We start from the raw sequence: 21082 nt of genomic DNA on the forward strand, positions 1-21082 counted from the left end.
TCATCATTTATTAGTTGGCACTTGAGTTGCCTCAACATATCAATGTGATGTTTCGCACCAGTGATCGGATCATCAACTGATTCTAAGCCTTCAGCAGGTCTGCAATTTCAGTGTTTGATTGAAGCAATAACAATGGTTCTAGGACCTGTTACATGTAACATTCATTCTTGCTGTTTTGCGCCTTAGTTGTGCTGCAAATTCCCTGTCCTATATATGTGTATATTTATTTCATTTTTTGTCTACAGCAGCATTGGCATGTGGAGCAGCACAGCATTGTGGGAAGGAGGCCCCCTGTACCCATTTCTTTTTTGTTCTTTATTGGGAGGGGGTGTAAAGCCCCCACTGCTGGTCCTCATTGCCAGCGTTATGTGGCAGGCACTCCCACGCCTACAACTGCTGCTCTGTTTTTTGCTACAGTAAATTGTCCTGCGCTGAAAGGAATGAGGCAGGAAGGTCCCCATGCCCTTAACCACTATCATTGAGCTGCCTTCTGAATGTGATGTTATGCCCCATTAACCCCTTCGGGGCTGATGACAAGCTCAGCTCGTCATGTAACGCGGCTTTTTGCGAAACGCAGCGCGCAGCGGGAAAACCGCTAGCGCGCATGCGGTTAAAGGGTGTGAAATAGTCCCTAAATATAAACAGATGAGTAGCATGTCTTTTATTTGACTTGTGGTTGGATATGCCTAATTTGCAATCTCTAGTTATCTTTTAGTGATTACGTATTCCATGCTTGAAGATGTGTATTGAAGCAGGTGGAATTTTGTCCATTCTTGGCAAGTTTCCAAGCAATTTTAAAAGACTTTTGATCCTGCCAAATAATGCAGCATTTTAAAAGATAAGTTCACTAGACTAAAAGTTTCGAAGTTTTTGCCATATATACATTTTCTATATTGATGTACTCATTCCAACAGAAAGTTAACTTCAAGGTTAAGTCAAAAAGATGTGACAATAACATTTCTTCAAAAAAAATCTTTTAAAACACACTTGTTTCGTATGTAATGAATAAAGCCAAGCCCATGTTCAATAGAAAACAAAGTGTGAGGGTATTTACAGTGTTTGCAGGATGAGCTTGAGGGATTTTAAACACAAACAAGAAGTTCTATTTTCAAGGTATCCAGCGTATTCATCAGTAATTGTAAGAGTATTTTTTGAGTCTGAATAAGTGTCTGCTTCTAGTTTCTCCTCTTTTTTCAGGCTGAAATGTAACAAGGGTTTGAGCCTTCACTTTGCAAAGATATTGTTCAAATGTTTCTGCGCATCCAGTATACAAGCTTAATTACTCTCACTGTCATAGGTATCTCTGACTCTTAGGTAACTTATCAATCCATTCCACCTTCTTTCCATTCTATGCCCTTTGGTTACTGCTTGTTTGGTCAGTAGTTTTATTCTTTTTGTTTAGTATTCTTTAGCGACATAAACTGTTGTCTGTTAAAAAGTTGATGAAAACAATTTCAGCACGTGAGAGTATGCACAGACTGTAGGTGAAAGTGTGAAACAGGTCAACAAGGGTTTACTGTTGTCTCATAAACTATCATTGTCTGCAACTGAACATCAGTCCACGTGTTGGTGTATACTTGTAATTGCTGGCATCTAATTAACATTCTTTCAGACAGTTGTGTTGTTGACAGCCAGTGATGTGTGTCATTTTGATGAATCAATGTCTTTGGTGCTTTTTGCTCAGGGAAGAAATTGTGTTGTGTGGAGTACTCTAGGGAGGACTTCTTCACTGGCAGTTGGAAGACGTGTAGAACTTGGGGGATGGTCATGGAGAAAAACACTGCTGCTCGGAGCGTTCTATCAATAGTGATTGGAGCAAAGATCATCTTGGGATATATGACTGAATGAAGTTCTCATTATGTTTGTATCTTAAATTAAAGCTGTGGCAGTGAGGCAAACAAAAAGACATTATGAAATAAGGAGATTCATGCCCGAGCTGTCTCTTGAACCAACAAGCATCCAAGGATGGGTTAGGACCAGTGGTCTAGGAGTAGAAGAAAAGGTTGCAGTCCATGTGAAGCTGCTGTCTGCAGTAGGAGACCAGTGCAGTATGTAGCAAAGGGAAGTTCTAGCACTCTATGGGGCAGTTGACAAGCTGCTTTACATGAATAGGTGTATGTATGTCAAAGTAAAGGGTGACTTTGCTGCAACAAGAAGGCATTGAGGTGTTCCAAATTTGCCTTCGTTAATCAGCATTGGGCTGCTGAGCAGTAGCCCGGTGAGGCGGACCGGCAAGTCGCCCACAGTGTGCATTAGTAAGCGACTAGTGCCTCGTTTGACTGAAGAGTGATACTAACAGGGAGTAGTAACCACACCTGCTTATGGTGCAGGATAATTGATGGGTGGCTCCTGGGTGCCTTCAAGGATCTGCAAAAAGTGCCTGAAGCCACCTGCATAAGGTGTGTGAAGATCTGTGCCAGGTGTTTTTAACTGAGGATCTGTGTCCTCATGTCTGCTTGTGAGCCTACGTCCAAGTATGAGGCACTGTTGGCCCGCTGATAAGAGCACAGTTTATTATGTTTTCATTTGTGGCTTGCCGTTGGGCTGTGTTGTGTGGTCCCATTGTGTATGTTTCTTTTAGTTCACCAGATTATGTGCAAGACATCTCAGTAAGAACAGGAGCCTGTTGTTCCTATGTGAGCTATCTACCCATTTCTGTATGCGTCCTTGCATATCTGGCCTTATGTTGTTACGTGGAGTTCAGCAATTGAAGATGCAGAATTATTGGAACGTGTGGAGTGCCTGTAATTTTAACTGATGATCCTCATAATAATAATACCTCGGAAGGACATAGCACTGATCGTTAACTCACTAAGCCATCTCGTCAACAGGTCCTCATTGCATTGATTTATGAGACAACACTAAACCCTTGTTGACCTGTTATACACTTTCACTTACAGTCTGTGCATACGGTTCTTGAGGCCTTCCTACATTATAGCTATCCAGACATGAGTGTCTTTTCATGAGCCACTCTCCCTCAACCCTTTGGGGGCATCTAATCGTTTCACTGCGCAGAGTTACCTTTGCCAAAAAATATAATAATATTAGAGACATAGCCTCTTGGTGTGCCGGTGAGTAGGGTGCATAGATCCTTCCATGGTTCCAATTCACTACATACACTGGCAACTGCTAAAACGAGTGGATGTGGCACTCGTCTCCAACAGGATGCCAGGCGTATTACTTTATTTTTTATTTATTTATTTATTTATTTGTGTACTTATAAAGCGCAACCTATCACCCAGAGGGCATCCTGGCGCTTTGAACTTCGGCAGGCACACAACTCACTGCTCAAACAATTTTCGGGAACAAATGCGTTTTCAGCGCTTTCCTAAATGGTAGGTAATCCTTGTGGCTTCTCAGAGAGAGAGGAAGGGAGTTCCAGAGTCTGGCCGCCGCAACACTAAATGAGCGGCCACCCATCCTGACTCTCTGGAACCTCGGGACCACCAACAAGCTGGCTGAGGATGAGCGGAGGGGCCGCGAGGCAGCATACCAAGCAAACATGTCGCGAAGTGGTATTGGGCCCTGTTGGTGTACGGCCTTAAACACCAAACACGCGGCCTTATACATCACTCGCAGATGCACCGGAAGCCAGTGCAGGTCTCTTAGAGCCAGAGTGGAAGAGCTAAATCTAGCCCGCGAGAGAGCCAGCTTGGCAGCCATGTTCTGCACCCGTTGTAACTTCCCCACCAGATTTTTTGGGGCCTCCAGAAGCAGCGCATTGCAGTAGTCTAAACGACTTAAAATAGTACTGCGCACTACCTCTGGCCTGGCCTGGGCGGGGAGAAGAGGCAGAACTTTGCGCAACATGCGTAACAGCATCATGCACGTGGCGATAGTTTTGTTTACGTGCAGGTCGAGCTGTAGGTTCGGGCCAAAAATAACCCCCAAGTTGCGGGCTGATTCCGCCGCCGCTACTGGTTCCGGGAAAGCAGTGGGCCAGAAATTCTCTGGAAGAGCCCGCGGAATTCGATCACTGGAGCAGTGGAGCACCTCCGTCTTAGAGCTGTTAAATTGGAGGGAATTGGCTCGAAGCCAATCCGCTGTAGCTGCCATACAGCGATGGAAAGTTTCCAGTGAGACCGCGTTGTTACCTTCCAGAGAAAAGACCAGCTGGGTGTCATCGGCGTAATTAAAAGCCGAGACACCAAAAGATTTAATAAGCTGGACTAGGGGGCGAAGATACAGATTGAAAAGTATCGGGCTGATGGCCGAGCCCTGTGGAACCCCCTGTCCCACTTTCCGTGGCTCAGAGCGGAAAGGAGGAAGCGAGACCAGCTGTTGCCGGCTACCCAGATAAGAAACCAACCAATCTCTTGCGCTCCCTGTGACCCCGCACTCCTCCAGTCTTCTGATGAGGGTTTGATGGCAGACCGTATCGAACGCGGCCGACATGTCGAGCAGCACTAAAAAGGCTGCCCGTCCACTGTCGACACGCGTCCGGAGGTTGTCCAATACGGTAACCAGTGCTGACTCCGTCCCATGCCCGGGGCGGAAGCCAAACTGGGCCTCGTCAAACCAACCGATGTTCTCAAGAAAACCAGAGAGCGAGCGGGTCACCCATTTTTCCATGATCTTAATAGGAAATGGGAGCAAAGAGATAGGCCTGTAGTTGGAAAGACAGGCAGGGTCCAACGTTGGCTTCTTGAGCAGTGGAGATACCACTGCTAACTTCCAGCAATCAGGAACCCAAGCCGACTCCAAGGACTGGAGGCAGATGGCGTGCAACGGCGGAAAGAGTTCTGCATGGAAGACCTTCCAAAATTTGGGAGGTAGTGGGTCGAGCGGAGAGCCCGAAGCAACCGTTTGTGCCAAACTGCAAAATTCCTCATAGGAGGGACGGGGAAACTGTCTTAGTTGGGGTCGACTGGATAAAATATCCGGAGCACCCAAGCAAAGACCAAGGTCACTCGAGTGGGGTCGACTGGGTGTTCCGACCGGAGCTCCCAGAGTGAGACCAGGTGTATCCACCTGGGGTCGACTGGAGGGATCACCCGGAGCTCCCACTCCAAGCGTAGCCTGTATAAGGCCTGCATCATTCGGCTGGGGTCGACTGGGTGACCCGTTCGGAGCTCCCGGGTCAGGACGAGACCCGCCTGACCAGGGTCGACTGATCGAGCTAACCGGAGCTCCCAGACCGAGGTCTGCTGGCAGAGGGTTTTTTAAGCCCTCTAGGATCTTAGCAGTCTTCTCCTCAAAGGCACCCGCCAGTGCATCGCACAGGGTTTGCGACGCCACGATCGTGTTGGCCACACAAGCTGGATGAGACAGGTCCCTGACGATTTTGAACAGGGCTTGCGATTTATTAGGCGCCTTATTCAAAATGGATTCCAAAAAGGCCGCCTTGGCCAACTTGATCTGCGCCTTATACCCCAGCAGAGCAGCCCTAAACGAGGCCTTTGCCGATGGCAGATACTGCTTCCTCCACGCCCGCTCAGCACGTCTACAACCCAGTTTAAGCAGTCGTAGCTCTTCCGTATACCAGGGGCAAGCCCGGTTCACTCTCCCTCGAGACTGACAAAGAGGAGCCAGCTTATCCAACGATTCGGTGATAGACTGACATAAGGAAAGATAACTTTCCTCCACCGAGTTGTTCAGACAGAAGTTGGCTGATAGTAGTGCGGGTAGTGAGGATGACTTGGAGAGACGAGACCAGGGTCTACCCAGTTTCGAGCCTCCTACCCCCGCAGCTTCCGCAGGGTAGGTCCCTAAATCAAGTGAGTTGTATCATGCAATAATGTTGTCGAGAGCTTGCTTTTAGTAGTGTTAATATTTTAGAGGTATGTCAAGTCCATTAAAAGTATAGAAGAAAATCCACTGTGGGTTAGCAGCAAAAAATAACCCTTCCCACCATCATCCAAACAGATTCTGCAACTATTTTTATTGTGTTTCATCTGACAGTCTAAGCACATGCTGAAGCGCCATGGGTGTGCAAACGTTCCACATCACTGTTTTATCTAAAGTCATTCCAAGAAACAGCCTTGAGTAATTGTTATGTTTGGAGCATCTTGCACATGCTCTGCCCCTTGCACTCAATTCTAACTTGTTAGACCGCCTAAGCGCATTGGACATTGCTGCACCTGTCCACCAGTTCCGAAGCTGTAGCCCAGTGGTTCTTAACCTGTGGTCCAAGGACCCATGGTGGTCTGCGCTGCCTAATCTTGGGATACAGGAAGCCTACTCAGGGGTCCGCTACTGCTTAGAAAATGAAATACTATTAACAGATTAATAAAGTGCACATAAATAAAGAAGGAAAATGTGCAATTGAAAATGTTAATCCATTCTGTAAATGTGAAGGAGTTTGAAATTGGAGGTGAAAAATGTTGTTAGTATCTCCAGATTGTTTTGTGGGAGCAGAGCAAGTGCATTAAAAAAAAAATACAATGAGTGACCTCAGTTAAATTTAAAAAAGCTCCAACCTTCCTATTAAAATTTAGAATTCTTTTTTTTCTTTCTTTAATACATTTCAAATAATGAAATATTTCATAATTTGTGTATTTGTTAGATGAATACTTGTTTCTGCATTTTTTATGGATTGTTTTGCAGTTCAAATCATTGAAAATGGTTAAACTGGGGTCCTGTGCTTCCAGTAATGACTCAGTGGGGGTCCCTGAGTTCCAATAATGGTTAAATTAGGGTCCACAAAAGTCAAAGGATTATAAACCACTTCTTTTGCCCCTAAAACCTATTTTTCCAGTCAGGTCTCATGGGATTTGTGTTCTATCTGTGGCCACTCAATAATTGTCGGCCACTATGACCACGGGTCTGTGATTTGCTCATGCTGGTTGCGCTAACTAAGCCTTAACCCATGTGAGGTGTAGAATTGAAATCCTTCCCAAATCTTCTCATTGTAGAATTCATAATTTCCACCTGCCTAATGGGCTGCTTCATATTCTGCCCAACAGAGAGATGCTTCTTTAATTACTGACAGAAGGCTCAATTCAGTAAAATTTGGGAACCCCAAATGTTGAGTCAGTGCCAAAAAGCTGCATTTTCTACTGGAAATCCAAAATCCTGATTTAAAGACCAGGCAATGAAAATAATTCCAATTTCAATTCCAATTTCCACTGACGGCAAGAGATAATCTGCAATTACAGCAGTATTTAGTACTGTGTCAAGTTTATGGTTGACAGTGGTACGGGTATGGGTGGCCTTGAAGATTAATGACGACGCCCACAAAGTTATAACTTATTAGGTTTTCAGACATATTGCCAATTTGGACATTTACAGTATCTCCGGAAAATTATTGGCTTCAGTATACAAATAGGCAAAAAAGTTATCTTAATATTTTATGCGGATATAGGAGAAGATATATCTCTACCTGGAAAAGTATGTTCCATGCATAGAAAATGGTAGAAAGTATTGATAGAGGTGTTTGTGATACTAGAAGTAAGTTTATGTTGGTACGATTTGTGCAGATTTCCGGTTCGCCCGTAAAGGGGAGGGGGTGGGGGGGTTGTCAATCCCCCTGCATGTGCGAAATGTTTGGAAATCATGTGGAAATCTATTATCTTAGATTTTTTACTTTTACATGATGCTTCAAGAAACTGGGCCTAATCGCTGCATAATGTCTAAATAGTTGACCAAGCACATTGTCAGAACGATCGCTGCATAATGTCTAAATAGTTGACCAAGCACTGTCAGAACGACCTATCGCCCACTTCTAAGTATGCTTCAGAGCATGCCTTGTGAATACCCCTTCTTCAACCACATGTAAGGTAGTGAACTCTGAAAATTGTATTTTTGTACCCCCCATTTCATTAAATGTCTGACCAACTAGTAGTGGTTTGGAAGTACACATGTCTTGCACATAAGCAAATTATATTATAGTTTCTGTATTTCGTGCAACATTGCCATGCAGAGCTTGTATAGATGGCGTTGAAGTACTACTTAAAAAAAATAACTCGAATATAAACGTAATAATATATGTTGTTGGCATACTTCAAATGAGGTGGTATTTGCACACCACGTCATCAAAGTAAGCAGTGCCTTTATTTCCTTTACCTATGACATTTCAGCTCTAGTCCCAGCCACAAAAGAAACAATGATGTCAAGGAAGGTTTTTTGGTGGTACCTGGGAGGGCTTCTGTAGAGCTCTCTGTGCAAAGTATTGCTGTTCTGACAAGCTATAATAGTGCTTTGTTGTATTTCCCGACATCAAAAGACTCTACTAATTAAATTAGCTTTACTTCCTGGTGGAAGTCCCAAAGTCAGCTGAAGGGATAGTGTTAAATAATGGTTTACAAAGGTGAACAAACCCTTTGCTCATTTAGGAATGTCTTTTTTATTGTTAGTTTTAGGTCTGCGTTTGCTTGGAAGGTGGTAGGCCAGGCTGTACTTCGATTCAAGTCAGGATATTCTCCATAGCTATGTGCTAGTTCTTAATTGAACTAGCAAGCCTAAAATTGTCCTATGGCTATCACACCACGCGCTACTTGAAACCTTATACATTTGGACATTGGATTATGTTACAAAATTGTACCAGCTCCACTTGGACTATTCGTTTGAAAGTTTGAACAGATACCCTACAGTTATTTTCGCTCGAGTCAATTGTTGCAATGGGGTAACAACATACTGGATGATTTGTTTCCCTAGATTGATATCACCCTGAAGAAGTCCTATGTAAAAAGGACGAAACGCGTTGGCTGATGGTTTTGTACGAATAGAATAATAAAGAAAAAAAACATCATATATTTTGCATTAGCAGCGACTCATTTCATTGGATTAGGATTCTTCAATATCTATGCATATTTCTTTATGGACTTTTTTTGACAAGTTGTGGTGCGGCTCCAGTCTAGCTTTTTTTAGGTCTGGCCTAGTGTTCTCTTATTTGTCGAGACAGTTTCAAGTTAAAAAAACAAACACGCATTCATACGCGCCAGGGCAGTGACAATAAATGTGGCCCAATAACTCGTTATTTAGAGCAACTGTACTAATAAATGTGCATTCATGCATTTAATATTGCAGGGCAAAGGTCAAATTCAGTTTTACCACAGTAAAAAAACTGATATTAGAAAAACACAATTTAGTGCCTCACAGATGGCGTGTAGCAATTCCTTATACAGAGGGAAATATCTCTCCTGATAGTCAGAAGGACTCTTCAATCCTATTTTACCATATTGAACAAATGTAGCCCCTGAAGCCTGGTTTTAGTTACATAATTTTGTGTTAAAACAAATACTCATGAAAAATACCATGCCATAAGCCATACATACAGAGGCATGCTATGTATCATCTTTGATGAGTGGGGGCATTGTGACCCCTAATGGCTTCGCTTCTAAATATTCATGGCCTTCCCCACACTCAACATTGGTCGTTAATAGCATATTACGCTCAGTATTTAACCGTATAAATCTTGTCTCCGCATATGCACTGCTACTTTCCTAATTTGATTTCTGATGGATAGCCCGCGAGAGTAATTAATGCAGATGTGAGCTTAAGCCCTTGTAATTTAAAGTTTTTTTTTACAATCCCATGGTTTGTTTACCAAATAGAGAAAACTTGCTCTCTCCAAATATTGAGCTGTCTTGGTGTGTTTTTTTATTTTTTATTATTACACCCAAATTGCTGACTGACTGTAACCTTAATTTGCTCAAATCGTAACTGCCATTTATGTGTAAAAATCACTGGGAAGTTTTGTAAATATCCACCCGGTATACTTAGTGAGTGTCCACCACCTTCCCACTTGTCACCCGCTGCCTTTCTCTTGGTGATGCTCTCTTTCTTACCCTTTCCCATGAGCATATGTCTGCAGAACTCTGCCATAACATAGCACTACTGAAACTCACCAGGGGTGAACAAAACTTTCTGGACATAAACGTTTGTGGATCGTGGATTTGTGACCTGGAATCACACATTTTTGCACTTAGATGCAACAATGTGTGCACTTAAGTGTAAAATTGTTGTGATTCTGGTCTTTTGTTGCTGGGTTTTTCATTTTCACTAAGAAGAGTTATCTTGGACAACAGCTTCCACAGCAGCTTGTGGTCATTGTGTGGTTAAATCTGCAGAAGTCAGAAGTGAAATGAGATGTGGCTAGTGTTTCTGTAGTAAACCGTCATTCCAGTTAACGTGGGTTATTATTCTGATTCTCCACATACTATGAGGAAGCAGCAAACCACACAATTAATTTCTTAATGAAGGGCAGGACATGAATTCTCCTCTCCAAACATTTAAGGGGAGGTGGAACTTTAGAACAGGCTTCTGTTGAGTTTGGACAGTTATCCATTCTCTGCTCCCACATGTGGCTCTTCTAAATAGAGAAGAGCCCTACCAAACTCAGCTTGCCAGTGGTCACCGCGGGATTAGACACTAGGCGACCTTACCTATAGACTGAGGTGTTAAAGGCAGTTTGGCCCTTAGTATAACCAACGAATCCACTTTAGTTTTTAATAAATGTATGAGTCTCTCACAAAGGGGAGAGAAGCATAACAAGCGAGTGGGGTCATCACAGTATGAAGGAGGTCTGTCCGTCCCAGGGAGCCAGTTGCCCGATCCAGCAAGAGGTCCACACAAAGAAACAAAAAGAATGGATGATCTTTCTAATTCATTGAAATTGTAGCTTCCAGCACCTTTTAAACTCCGCTTCAACAAAGCATAATGTGGATAGGGCTAATAACTCAAATTATCTCTTTATTTATCCATGCAGAGGGCTCATTTAAAAAGGCATTTTCACATTATACTTTTATTTTAAATGGTGATGTTTTTTAAGGTGGTTTCTACTGTGCTTATGTTGGTATGCTTCAAAGCGCTTATGTTATTTACTAAGTTGATATGCTTCAAAGCACTTGTGTGACTTCCTGTTCTTTCTTACTCATTGAAAAACACTTTTAGTCGTAACAGTTTGCCCATCTCGTGGTTTTTCATTGTCAATGGGTTCTACAAAGGGAGTATATTGGTTAATTATTTTTCCCTTCTCTATTATTCTTGGTTCACAGGAAGAAAAAGGACTCACAGGGCTTTGGTGATGAGTCTGGGGAACCAACGACCGGTGAATACACGATGAATGTTTTGGCTTTTCTTTGTTTAAGCCGTGATTCAAGTTCAATTTTGACAGTCTGTCCTGCAAGTGTTGAAGGTTGTGCGTTTCTTGACAAACACATGTTTGCTGCTTACATTTGCGGATTATTGGGCTAACAAGTATTGTATTTTCTGTTTCCACAACATGTTACTGGAGTGCATTTTGTTTCCTTAGCTTGGGGGTGACTTCCAGTAATGCAATATTAGACGGGCGTGAAGGCATCAGATGTTCTTCAGTTGCATCTTCCTCTCACCCAGAATGTACAGTGAGAACTTCATTGAGCTGTCTACACGTTCGTGACACATTTGTAAAGTCTCTGCCCCGCGGGAGAGAACTGAGCTAACTGAATATAAATATTTATAGACTTTTCCATGTTTGTTTTCTTATCCATCAGAAAAATTTCCTGTTTCATTCTGTCGTTATGCTGCTTCCCTATCCATTTAAGTACATTTTGAACAGAAGGTCCCCTCCACCAACCATAAGTGTCTGCAAAGTCTTTTGTAAGGATATAATTAATTGTTTTGTATTCTAAGCACCTGAACAAGTCATCACCTCTCTTCAGATGGAGTTGCAAGTACATTGTATACTCTACTGATCTGAACTGTAGAGTTCATCAGGACAAAGAATAACCAAAAACAGTTTTAAATATGTTATCCGTGTTTTTAAATAGCTGAAGGAGGTTTCATTCAAAAATATTTTTTGAAATGCTGCTCTGGATTATAACTTATTCTTAATACCCCTTCAGCATGTTTTCAGTGTGTGTTGCTTTTTGCCATAAAAATAATTTTCATTAGTTTGGCAAAGGGTTGGTGTGTTGTTTTAAACATGAAAATTGTTGAAGCCATGCTATAGCTAACTTTCCAAAGTTAACAGATTGGTAGACTTACTTTCTTCTTTATTTTCTAGGTGACAATATTCGAGAGTTCTTGCTGAGCCTGCGATACTTCCGGATTTTCATTGCCTTGTGGAACATATTTATGATGTTTTGTATGATAGTGTAAGTATCTGTCGGACTGCCCTAATTATTATTTTTGAAACAAATAAAAACAAAAAATCAACTCCCCGATCAACGGGCTGCACATTTGGATGTGGTGAATGGCATTGATTTAGGGCACAGTTGTAACAATGATCTTGCAATCTGCATAGAGCAAAGCACACAACAAATTGTTTATTTCACGTAACATAATAGAACTTAGTTTAACATGCCTGTCCAGTCACCTGGGATGTCCAGTTGTGCCAGTAGGGATGGTGCTTGGGCTAATTTATAAAATGATTGTTGTCTCCCCCATTTGCACCACATCTCTCTCATACCTCCCTTCACTTTCTGCACAGCCTCCCTAGAGAAGGGAGTTGAGTTATTGTGGGAATGCTTAAAGGATGGGAGAAACTACACGGATCGCACCAAGTATATGGCCTGTCTTGTCGGTTCGTTTGTTACCTTTCTTCTGATTCTGACCTTTCAGACCTGGAAGTTGGACCCCCTCCTGATTCATGTCTAGGCCTGTAACTCTACACCCCCCAGCAACTCCCCCAGAGACAGACACCCCCCACCCATTTAGAAGTTGAGCGCAGGTCCCCTTTAAATTCTCTTGTAAGACTTCTCCTTTTTCCATGACATGGTGTCATGTTACTTTGTATTTCATGTACGTTTAGGACACCAGAATTTGTATGGTGTACATCAAACTTGATATGACTTTGTAATGAATGTGAAATGTGGGTGCCCTTACTGCCCCTTTCTGGGACAAAGAAGTGTAGGCCTCGCAGAATCCTTCTGGTCATCATGTGGGGGGGGGTCTCAGAAAGCTTTGTTTCCACAACCCTGGTCCTGCTTCAATGTTGGGGGACCTGCAGTGTTGCTTATGTCATCTCATCTCACAGACATGCCTCCTGCAAGCAGTACTCCCCTGACATCTGCCCCAAAGTTGACATGTGGATTGAGCAGACCAGCTAGGAATGCCTATTTATCTGAGCTGTGTTGGCCATCGCCACTGTCCCCATGTTACATTCTTTGTGCTCTCACTACGCATTGGAAATAGAGGGCGCTGATATAAAAATAATAAGTACTCACCTAATGTAACAAATATGGTACCACTTGACCCTCGTCCCTCCCTTTACAAAGACCCATCACAACATCTCCAGGCTTCTTGAGATACAGTGATCCTGTGTGGCAGATGTGAAGCGGTTTGAGGGAGGAGGCCTGCTGGCAACACAAATCGGAGGACCATGCATGCCTCGGACATTATAGTTTTGAATCATTTTCCAACATCATCCAGTAGGTAGCACTGTTCCTGCACTTAGTAAGAGGGTGCATGGACCTAAAACCAGATAGCCTACTTAGGTTACTACCTATGGTGAGTGAAGTGTTTGCTGTCCTGCTTGGCGTCCGCCGGCAGGGCCCAGATCACCTGAACTTCACGCTGGTCATCCTGGTCCTGGTTAACTAAAGACTGTTCCTCCATCAGGCTCACAAATGGACTTTCCAAATGTTTACCAGAGCTGTATTTTGTGGCTCCTCTTTAGTGTTGTGTCTTTTTTGGGATAGTTTTTGTTAGTTTTCAGCAGAAATTAAATACTTTGGTGAGGTCCTCCTTAAATAATGTAAGTCCCACATAACCAGCTGTAGGCATTTGTGAGCACCACTCTACATGTCCAGCTCTGATTTACAGGGGCGCCATGCGGCCACTTCCACCCAGTATAGCAGGTGAAAACAAATAGTGGAAAACACAGACTCATAAACAGTGATTGCCAAAATATGCCAGGTATGCTGGGGTGGTAGAGCTCTTTGTCTGGGTGTGTGTCTTCCCCAGTGCATCCTTCTGCAGTCACCATTAAACTGGTTGCACGTTGCAGAGAATGCTTCCTTGCAGCATCTGCTTTAAAGCTCTACCTCTTTTTTCCTCTCCCATAAACCTTTCTATTGTTTGTACAAACTTTGGAGACCAGTGTTCTGCCTCTACTGCACACTGACTTGCTTGTTTTTGTCTTTCTCATTTCTTAGATTGTTTGGTTCTTGAAAATCAGAAGTACACAAGGGAGAGCGAGTCGAAAATAGGGTCGTCGGACAATAAACGCCTTTGACAATGAAGCTATTAAGACACACATGCAACCCTCTGCAACGTTTCCAGGAAGTCGAGACTCATATTTTTTTTAATAGGTTTCAAGCTGCAGACTTTCCTATGTTGTGTTCTTCTAGTAATTAAAGGGACCCCTACAGTTGTACTGAAATTTGTGAAAATGTTGTTGCTTAGAACTTTCTTGTCTTCAACATTGGGCATAAGTGGTCTTCAAATATGTTTGCCTTTGTAGAGTATAATTTCCATTGTCTCATAAAACGGTATCAACTTTGCATACATTCTACTGGAAAGCACATTCTTCTACTGCCCTTTGAATTTCCTAGCAGCAGTACACCTTCAATTGGACTGTCTTGATACCAGTTGTCAAATTCTGTTATAAAATATAGGTTTTGTTTGATGAGGGGGTCACATGTGTGCACTTTTTTTTTTTTTTTTTTTCTCCCCCCCATCTCATCCTTGCATATGCTCCCAATCTTCCAATAATCTTCTCCCAGGCCACTTCTTGAAGGCTTATGATCCATTCTGAAAAACATGAGTTAATATGGTGGAAGACTGGCATTGATGGGAAACAATCCATGCTGAAATTACCATTGGAACTTCTCTTCAAGCAGCTGCTGGAAACCACCTTTTTCCACTAAACATGCTTAATGTCCACTTAACACCAGCAAAAATCCTCGGACACAGCTAACCAGCAGTCGAAGGAGCTGTGTGAATACCCACCATTTCTTGAACATTGCAGGCTGATGCTAGGGCGCTTTTCAGACTGGAAGAAATTCTGATGCTGTACTTGTTGTATTGACTTGGGTGAACTGAAGAGGTGAATTTAATTGATGCGAAAAGTTCTGGATTGATAGTGCTGACTGGTAGGTGACCTCCGACACCATGTGAGCTCTCCACACTGCCTGCCTTTTTCACCTGACCCCTTCAGGAGAGTAAAGTTCAGATGCCAAGTTCATTAAACCCTTGGCCACTAGAGGTTCTTCCAGCAAGAATGAAATTGCCATAGGGCTTGATGATGCTCATTTTGGAAAATTGTTGAAAAAGAAGCACAACATGAAAGTGCAAAACTGTGCCAGAGGGAAAACAACTGTGTCTGTATGTCCCACCCTGAGTTGAGAACTAAAGGGCGTCTCTTAGGAAGGAGTGAGTATCAGCGAAATGAGAGCGGCAATTTCTGCTTTTTGAACCAATCAAGTTACGTGAAACCTGGAGGCGTGTTTAGTCCAAGTGTTTTCACATGCTTGCTTTCCACGATCACGGTTGGAGGACTGGTGGGGCATATTAGGAGGGCACCAGGAAAGATGGTTAAACATTGCACCTCTAAAGAATGCGGCTGACTGTGTAGGAATGTGTGGTTTTCACTAGAACTGCTATATTGCTGTAGTACGTCTTCAGTACTCTTGCAGTGTTGCTGCCAGTATTGTTGTAGTTCTGCTGTTTCAGAGCTCAGGTAGTACTTTGGTACTGACATATTTTTGCAACTCTACTATAGTACTTCTGTGTTCCTGTTGTTCTGCTGCACTTGCAGTAGTTCTGCTGCGGTGCTCCTGTTCTGTTGCTCTAGTACTGCTATATTGCTGTAGTACTGCTGCAGTTCTCTTGTGTTCTTTCTGTAGTATGGGCTAGTGATGTCACACTACTCCAGCACTATTGCTGTTGTACGACTGCAATTTAATTGCACTGTTGCACTACTATATGCCTGCAATGCTGTCACAGTGCTCTTGTGCTATTGCTGTAGTACTGCTATATCCCTGTAGAACTGTCACATGGCTTCCTGCACTATTGCTGTTTTGCTGGGACAGTGTTCATGTATCATCGCTGTAGAGTGTTTCTACCATCTTTATTTATCTTTTATGTTTCTGGCTTGTTTTATCCATTTCAACAGAATTCAAACCACTACATTTCTAGCAAGGACATTGCACTGCATCACTCCTGTCATTAACATCCTCTGCCAGCCAAGAACTGTACGTTTGGTTACCTTGGAAACATTTTGTGAAATTCTTTCAGTCAGATTAATTATTTTGTGAAGACTGTTTTGGCACACCCTCTGCTGTATCTTTCCAAAAGCATGTTCCAGGGCATTGGTTTCTAAGGCCCACAGTGACCGGCCCTAGTAGGCTCTGTTTCGCTGGACAGCGTTTTAGATTATGAAGTGGAATAAACACTTCTGGACCTCATGCTTCATATTATTCGTTCGTTTAAGCATTCACAACATTTTTGTTGTAAATAAAAATATTCACATGAAATTGGCACTATATGCTATTTTTGTTTCATCATAGCCTACTAGGCTGTAGGAGAATGGCGTAGCCTTGTAGTGGTGCATGGAGAGGTGCGAGTGACATTACTCATTGGATCTGTGGTCCCAAAAGATCAAATAAGCACTCTTAAAAATGGCAAGAAACTGTATTCCAATGATTTAAGAAGCCTCAGACAGTGGCAAGAATAACCGGCATAGAAGGCGCAACAGACACCAGAGGTAAAGCGCATGCTTCACCACATATAACTGCTTGACTTTTGGTCAGAGGGTGAAATGGTTTGTGTGCCAGATCAAAACTGGGGCTACAGATGGTCCGATGTTATTGTGAGCTAAAGATGGCGCAGACCTCAGCCTGAGCATTGGAATCGTTTCGGCTGCGGGTATAAAAGTTGTGCAAAGATTAGCCTTGATCAACGGCCTATGCCCTGATATTGTAAGCTAACAACAGTGGAAAATGCACCGGATCTTTTTGCTGTGTTCTATTAATTTTTCTACAAAGAATAAATTCACTCATATTTATAGGGCACCATCATCTAAACAAACATAAAGTATTTGTACTGTGATACTCTCCACTTCAACTTGCATCCAGCTCCCAGTAAAGGCCCACCTCTGTTAAATTAGGTGAAATTGCCTTCAAGAATGTTTAACTTGTTATAATGGTATAAACTGCAGAGAGTCCGCCTGTTGAGGGAGCATGTTATCTTGCAGGTAGATATTTGAAAAATCGCTTCTTTAGGTGCTATTTTGCACAAATGAAAGAAACGTTAAATGACTGGCCTTTAAATGTGTGGCATCATAACCTATGCATTGTGTATGTGAGACATCTGTTATTTTAACCTTTTATTGAAAAATAACAGTTCATACTAATAGAATTTCTGCTTTCACCTACATATTGCTTACGTGATCCTCTCTCCTCCCGGTGGAAAGGCAGCCTGCAGGAACATCATTCAGCTACATGCACACTGAGGCCCAAGCAAGTTGTATGGCCTGTACTGATTTTTTTTTTGGGGGGGGGGGGGGTTGCTAGAGTTTAATAGAGCACGAACTAGACCGAAAAGTTATCCGAGCGCTTGGCATGAGCACTAGTTGCTTTACAGACGGATACGTTTGTTTTGTTATGGACTGGGAGATTAAGTGATTTGGCCAGAATCACAGGATGTTGAGCGTCCCTGCTGAGACTCGTACCCAGTTCCCCAGCTTTGAGGTTAACCACTCTAACCATTAGGCCACATCTAGTGTCCTCATTATTCTTGCCCCAGCTGCTACCTTCCAGTTAGACCTTATCAGGGATGAGCCACAAGTGTCACATGGCTCTCCCAGTCAGCATATGTGTAAGGCGTTCTCCAAACAGGAAAAAACAACCCACTTTGCACTCCTTATGGTTATATTTTGTAGAGGTAAAAAAAGTGCATCCAATTGTAATTAAATTACAATTTTCTATTATTCCTTTTCCTTGTTTCCAGAATGGTAATGTTTCAATTCACGCTACATCATAGGGTTTATTTCAACTTCTTCACATGTTCAAGAAACCCCAATGCATTTCTGGTGAATAAAGGAATATCACTCATTAATGGACATGTCCTGAGTACCACCTTTAGCTAGAATTATATACCAGAACGGAAAATCCAGGTCGTGAAAAATAATGTTGAAAAACCAAGTTGGTGATTAAACCTGACGAAAATTACCCAAGTGGCCCTATGACGGACAAAAAGATAGGTAACCTAAAATTGAGTAATGCTAATTAGCACCAGTTAAAGTGAGATTGAATCAGGAGTGTGACTGTAATTTCATGTTTCTCTCCCATTCAGCACCCATACCTAGGCTCCTTAATGTGTTGCTGTAAAGGGTAACTCCTGAAACTAGTCACTTAGGGAAATGGATCAGACCCCTCTCTTCTGAAGTGAAGGCACCATGTTTCTAGCCGCTCCTGTCACCACTTTTGCTCCCACTACCCACCATGCACCAATCCGAAGGACAAGACCCTCCCCCACACACACTTTCCTGAATTCCTGTCTTTTTAACTCTGTCTCATGCTTAAGAACGTTAATTCTGCACACAAACATTTCCCTACTTCTGAAATCACACCCTCAGCACAAAGTTGAATCCTGTTCTCAAGGTGATCTTTCCAAGCGGCTTAAATGTCATCCACCCATCATCAGGTGACTACCTCGCCATGATTCTAAGGTACGTAACATTAAACAGAGTCACTATTCTCCATTCCTTTTTATATTTTAAGCCACCCCCTTATGACAAAGCTTTATTGCTTACTTCTCCAACCGCCTTCCACATTAGTGACATAACCTATCCCTGTAACTCCCCTCCATTTTCCGGTAAAACTTCTGACCTCTCTCCATCAGCAGCTTCAATTCCTGCCCTTAAGATTTTCCACTGTGTGGAATCTTATTGTCGAGCAAGATAATGCCCTAAACTAGTATATCAATGTTCGGCTCTATTTTTTGTTGCCCAAGCACACGCTATCCTAAATCACTGCATGGATATCTTCTGATCGTCTGTCTCAAACTTAATTATACAGACTGTTTACTTTCCATCAGTGGTGTCATGCTTCAAACTTAGATTGAAGACTTGCTCAACGACAAGCAACTGGATGGCTTCACACCTAGATTATCTGTCAATATAAGCCTGAGGCCTGCTACATCTACCACCCATATCTCCATCCAAGAGAATGGAAAGAAGAAATTGGGGACAGTTTGCTAATGACTTAAGGCCTCAATTACACTTTACAACACCAAAAGTGTGGTTCTCTTGCTCACTTACCATATTCTGATGCCAGAGTTGAGCTAAATCCACAATTGCAAGTCTTTGACCAGTGGCTTGCCAACCAGAGACCCTTCATATTTTGTGTGGTCTTTCGGAATGGAGAATGTGCCTGTTCCGGAATGCCAAGAAAAGCCAGGTAGCTGTGAACAGGAAGCAATACAAATGACCCCATGTGCTGGGAGAAAACTCCCGAGACATCAGGGACATGTGTTGTTTCTTAATAACCAGCACACAGAGCTTTTCCAAAACAACATCATACTTCCCTGCCCTCTATGGCACCACAGGATACATAGAAGACAGCGCGACGCATGCCTGATAGGTAGGGCTCTCGTAACCTGGCAGGTGCTTCTGCGCCAGCGGAGCAAAGAGCAGGGCATCCGATGACCTTGTGGGATGACAGACTGTCTGTCTGCCTTGGTCTAAATAAATCATTTAGTCATATAAAAACACCCAAGATGATGGACGGAATGTTGCACAATTTTATTTATTTATAAAGTTTTATATAGCGCGAACTTAATCCCGAAGGATATCGGAGCGCTTTACAATTTGAAGCAAAGGTAACAAATCAAAAAATGAGTCTAATAGGCATTGAATCAACTAGTACAAACATAACAGCTCAATATAACCTGAGTGCACGAGTAGGAATGGGCTATGCGATGGAGCATAGAGAGATAAGGGAAGTACGTACAATAATCATATACAGGAATAATAACCAGTACCCAAAACAATCATCAAAACAGGGGTCAAAAGGGGAGTCTAAAAGGCAATGAATCATAATGACTTAGGGGAGTAAATTTAATAATCATGTACAGGAATAATAACCAAAACAAAAATATTGATCATATACAAGAATAATAACCAATACTACAGTATGTCCACTTGGTGCTAAAGTGTGTATAAGTGAAAAAAAACGTGGCAACTTAATCTTATACTGGTCAAGAAAATGATCCAATGATATCAACAAAACGCTCATTTATAAAAGCAATGACGTAATGATGTGAACACAAATGAATTTATAAACATTGAATAAACAACACATCATATCCAATATACAGATTACAGTACAAATACAATTTTTGATATAACACTACATCAACAAACCAACACTGACACCACCTTATGATCCCTATATTCACATTCATTAGGTTTGGGGATCTAAGGAAAAGCAAGAATACTCCTAACCATATGGGTCCAAGACAGCTAAGTCCCTGAGGAACAAATCATCATATTTAAACTTTGAATAAAGGACTGAAAGCACCATGCAGTGTTATTGATGTTGTTAGAAAGGACATATTGTTGACGTTTCGGTCTCTAAACAGCACATCAGGTCCTCTAGACCATCCTCAGGACCCAGTCTTGCGAAGGAGTAAAGCCCAAAAGTACGGACACAAAAAACAACAAGCATTGACAATGCAATGGATTTCGCCTACAATGGCAAAACATTCACCCCCAGTCACAGATCTGGCTTTAATCCATCGTTATTTTGCTCACCAAGCCATCCCAGTTCAGACATGGCCATATGCAAATCAGTCTTGACCCTGTGCCTCATGGGAACAGTCCAGCCTGAACTGCCAAGCCATTTCTTCCCTGGACCGGAATCAAGCATCCTAGGACTGATTTCTGGCTATCAGCCGTCTTCAGCCAGGATAGCTTGACTCCAGTGGCTTAGTGAGCACGGGACCCACGTCTGGGCATACCCTTCCCACATAGGGTGAACAGCAAAACACACAAGATGATGGATGGAAAGTTCGGGCTGGACTGTTCCCATGAGGCACAGGGTCGAGACTGATTTGCATATGGCCATGTCTGAACTGGGGTGGCTTGGTTAGTGAAATAACGATGGATTAAACCCAGATCTGTGACTGGGGGTGAATGTTTTGCCATTGTGCAACATTATGTCCATCATCTTGTGTGTTTTGCTGTTCACCCTATGTGGGAAGGGTATGCCCAGAC

General features: G+C 42.6%; 1 protein-coding gene across 1 annotated transcript in view; it reads left to right on the forward strand.

The window, feature by feature from the left end:
* SMIM7 (small integral membrane protein 7) overlaps nt 1-16340 on the forward strand; it is a 71235-nt gene extending 54895 nt beyond the window's left edge. The window contains exons 3-5 of the mRNA XM_078671326.1: nt 10938-10990; nt 11927-12017; nt 14019-16340. Coding sequence (XP_078527452.1) covers nt 10938-10990; nt 11927-12017; nt 14019-14034 — 160 coding nt within the window. The 3' untranslated portion in view covers nt 14035-16340. The remainder of the gene's footprint in view (nt 1-10937; nt 10991-11926; nt 12018-14018) is intronic.
* Nucleotides 16341-21082: the final 4742 nt, after the last annotated feature.

Source organism: Lissotriton helveticus, chromosome 12, assembly GCF_964261635.1.
Source record: "Lissotriton helveticus chromosome 12, aLisHel1.1, whole genome shotgun sequence".
Taxonomy (NCBI): Eukaryota; Metazoa; Chordata; class Amphibia; order Caudata; family Salamandridae; genus Lissotriton; species Lissotriton helveticus.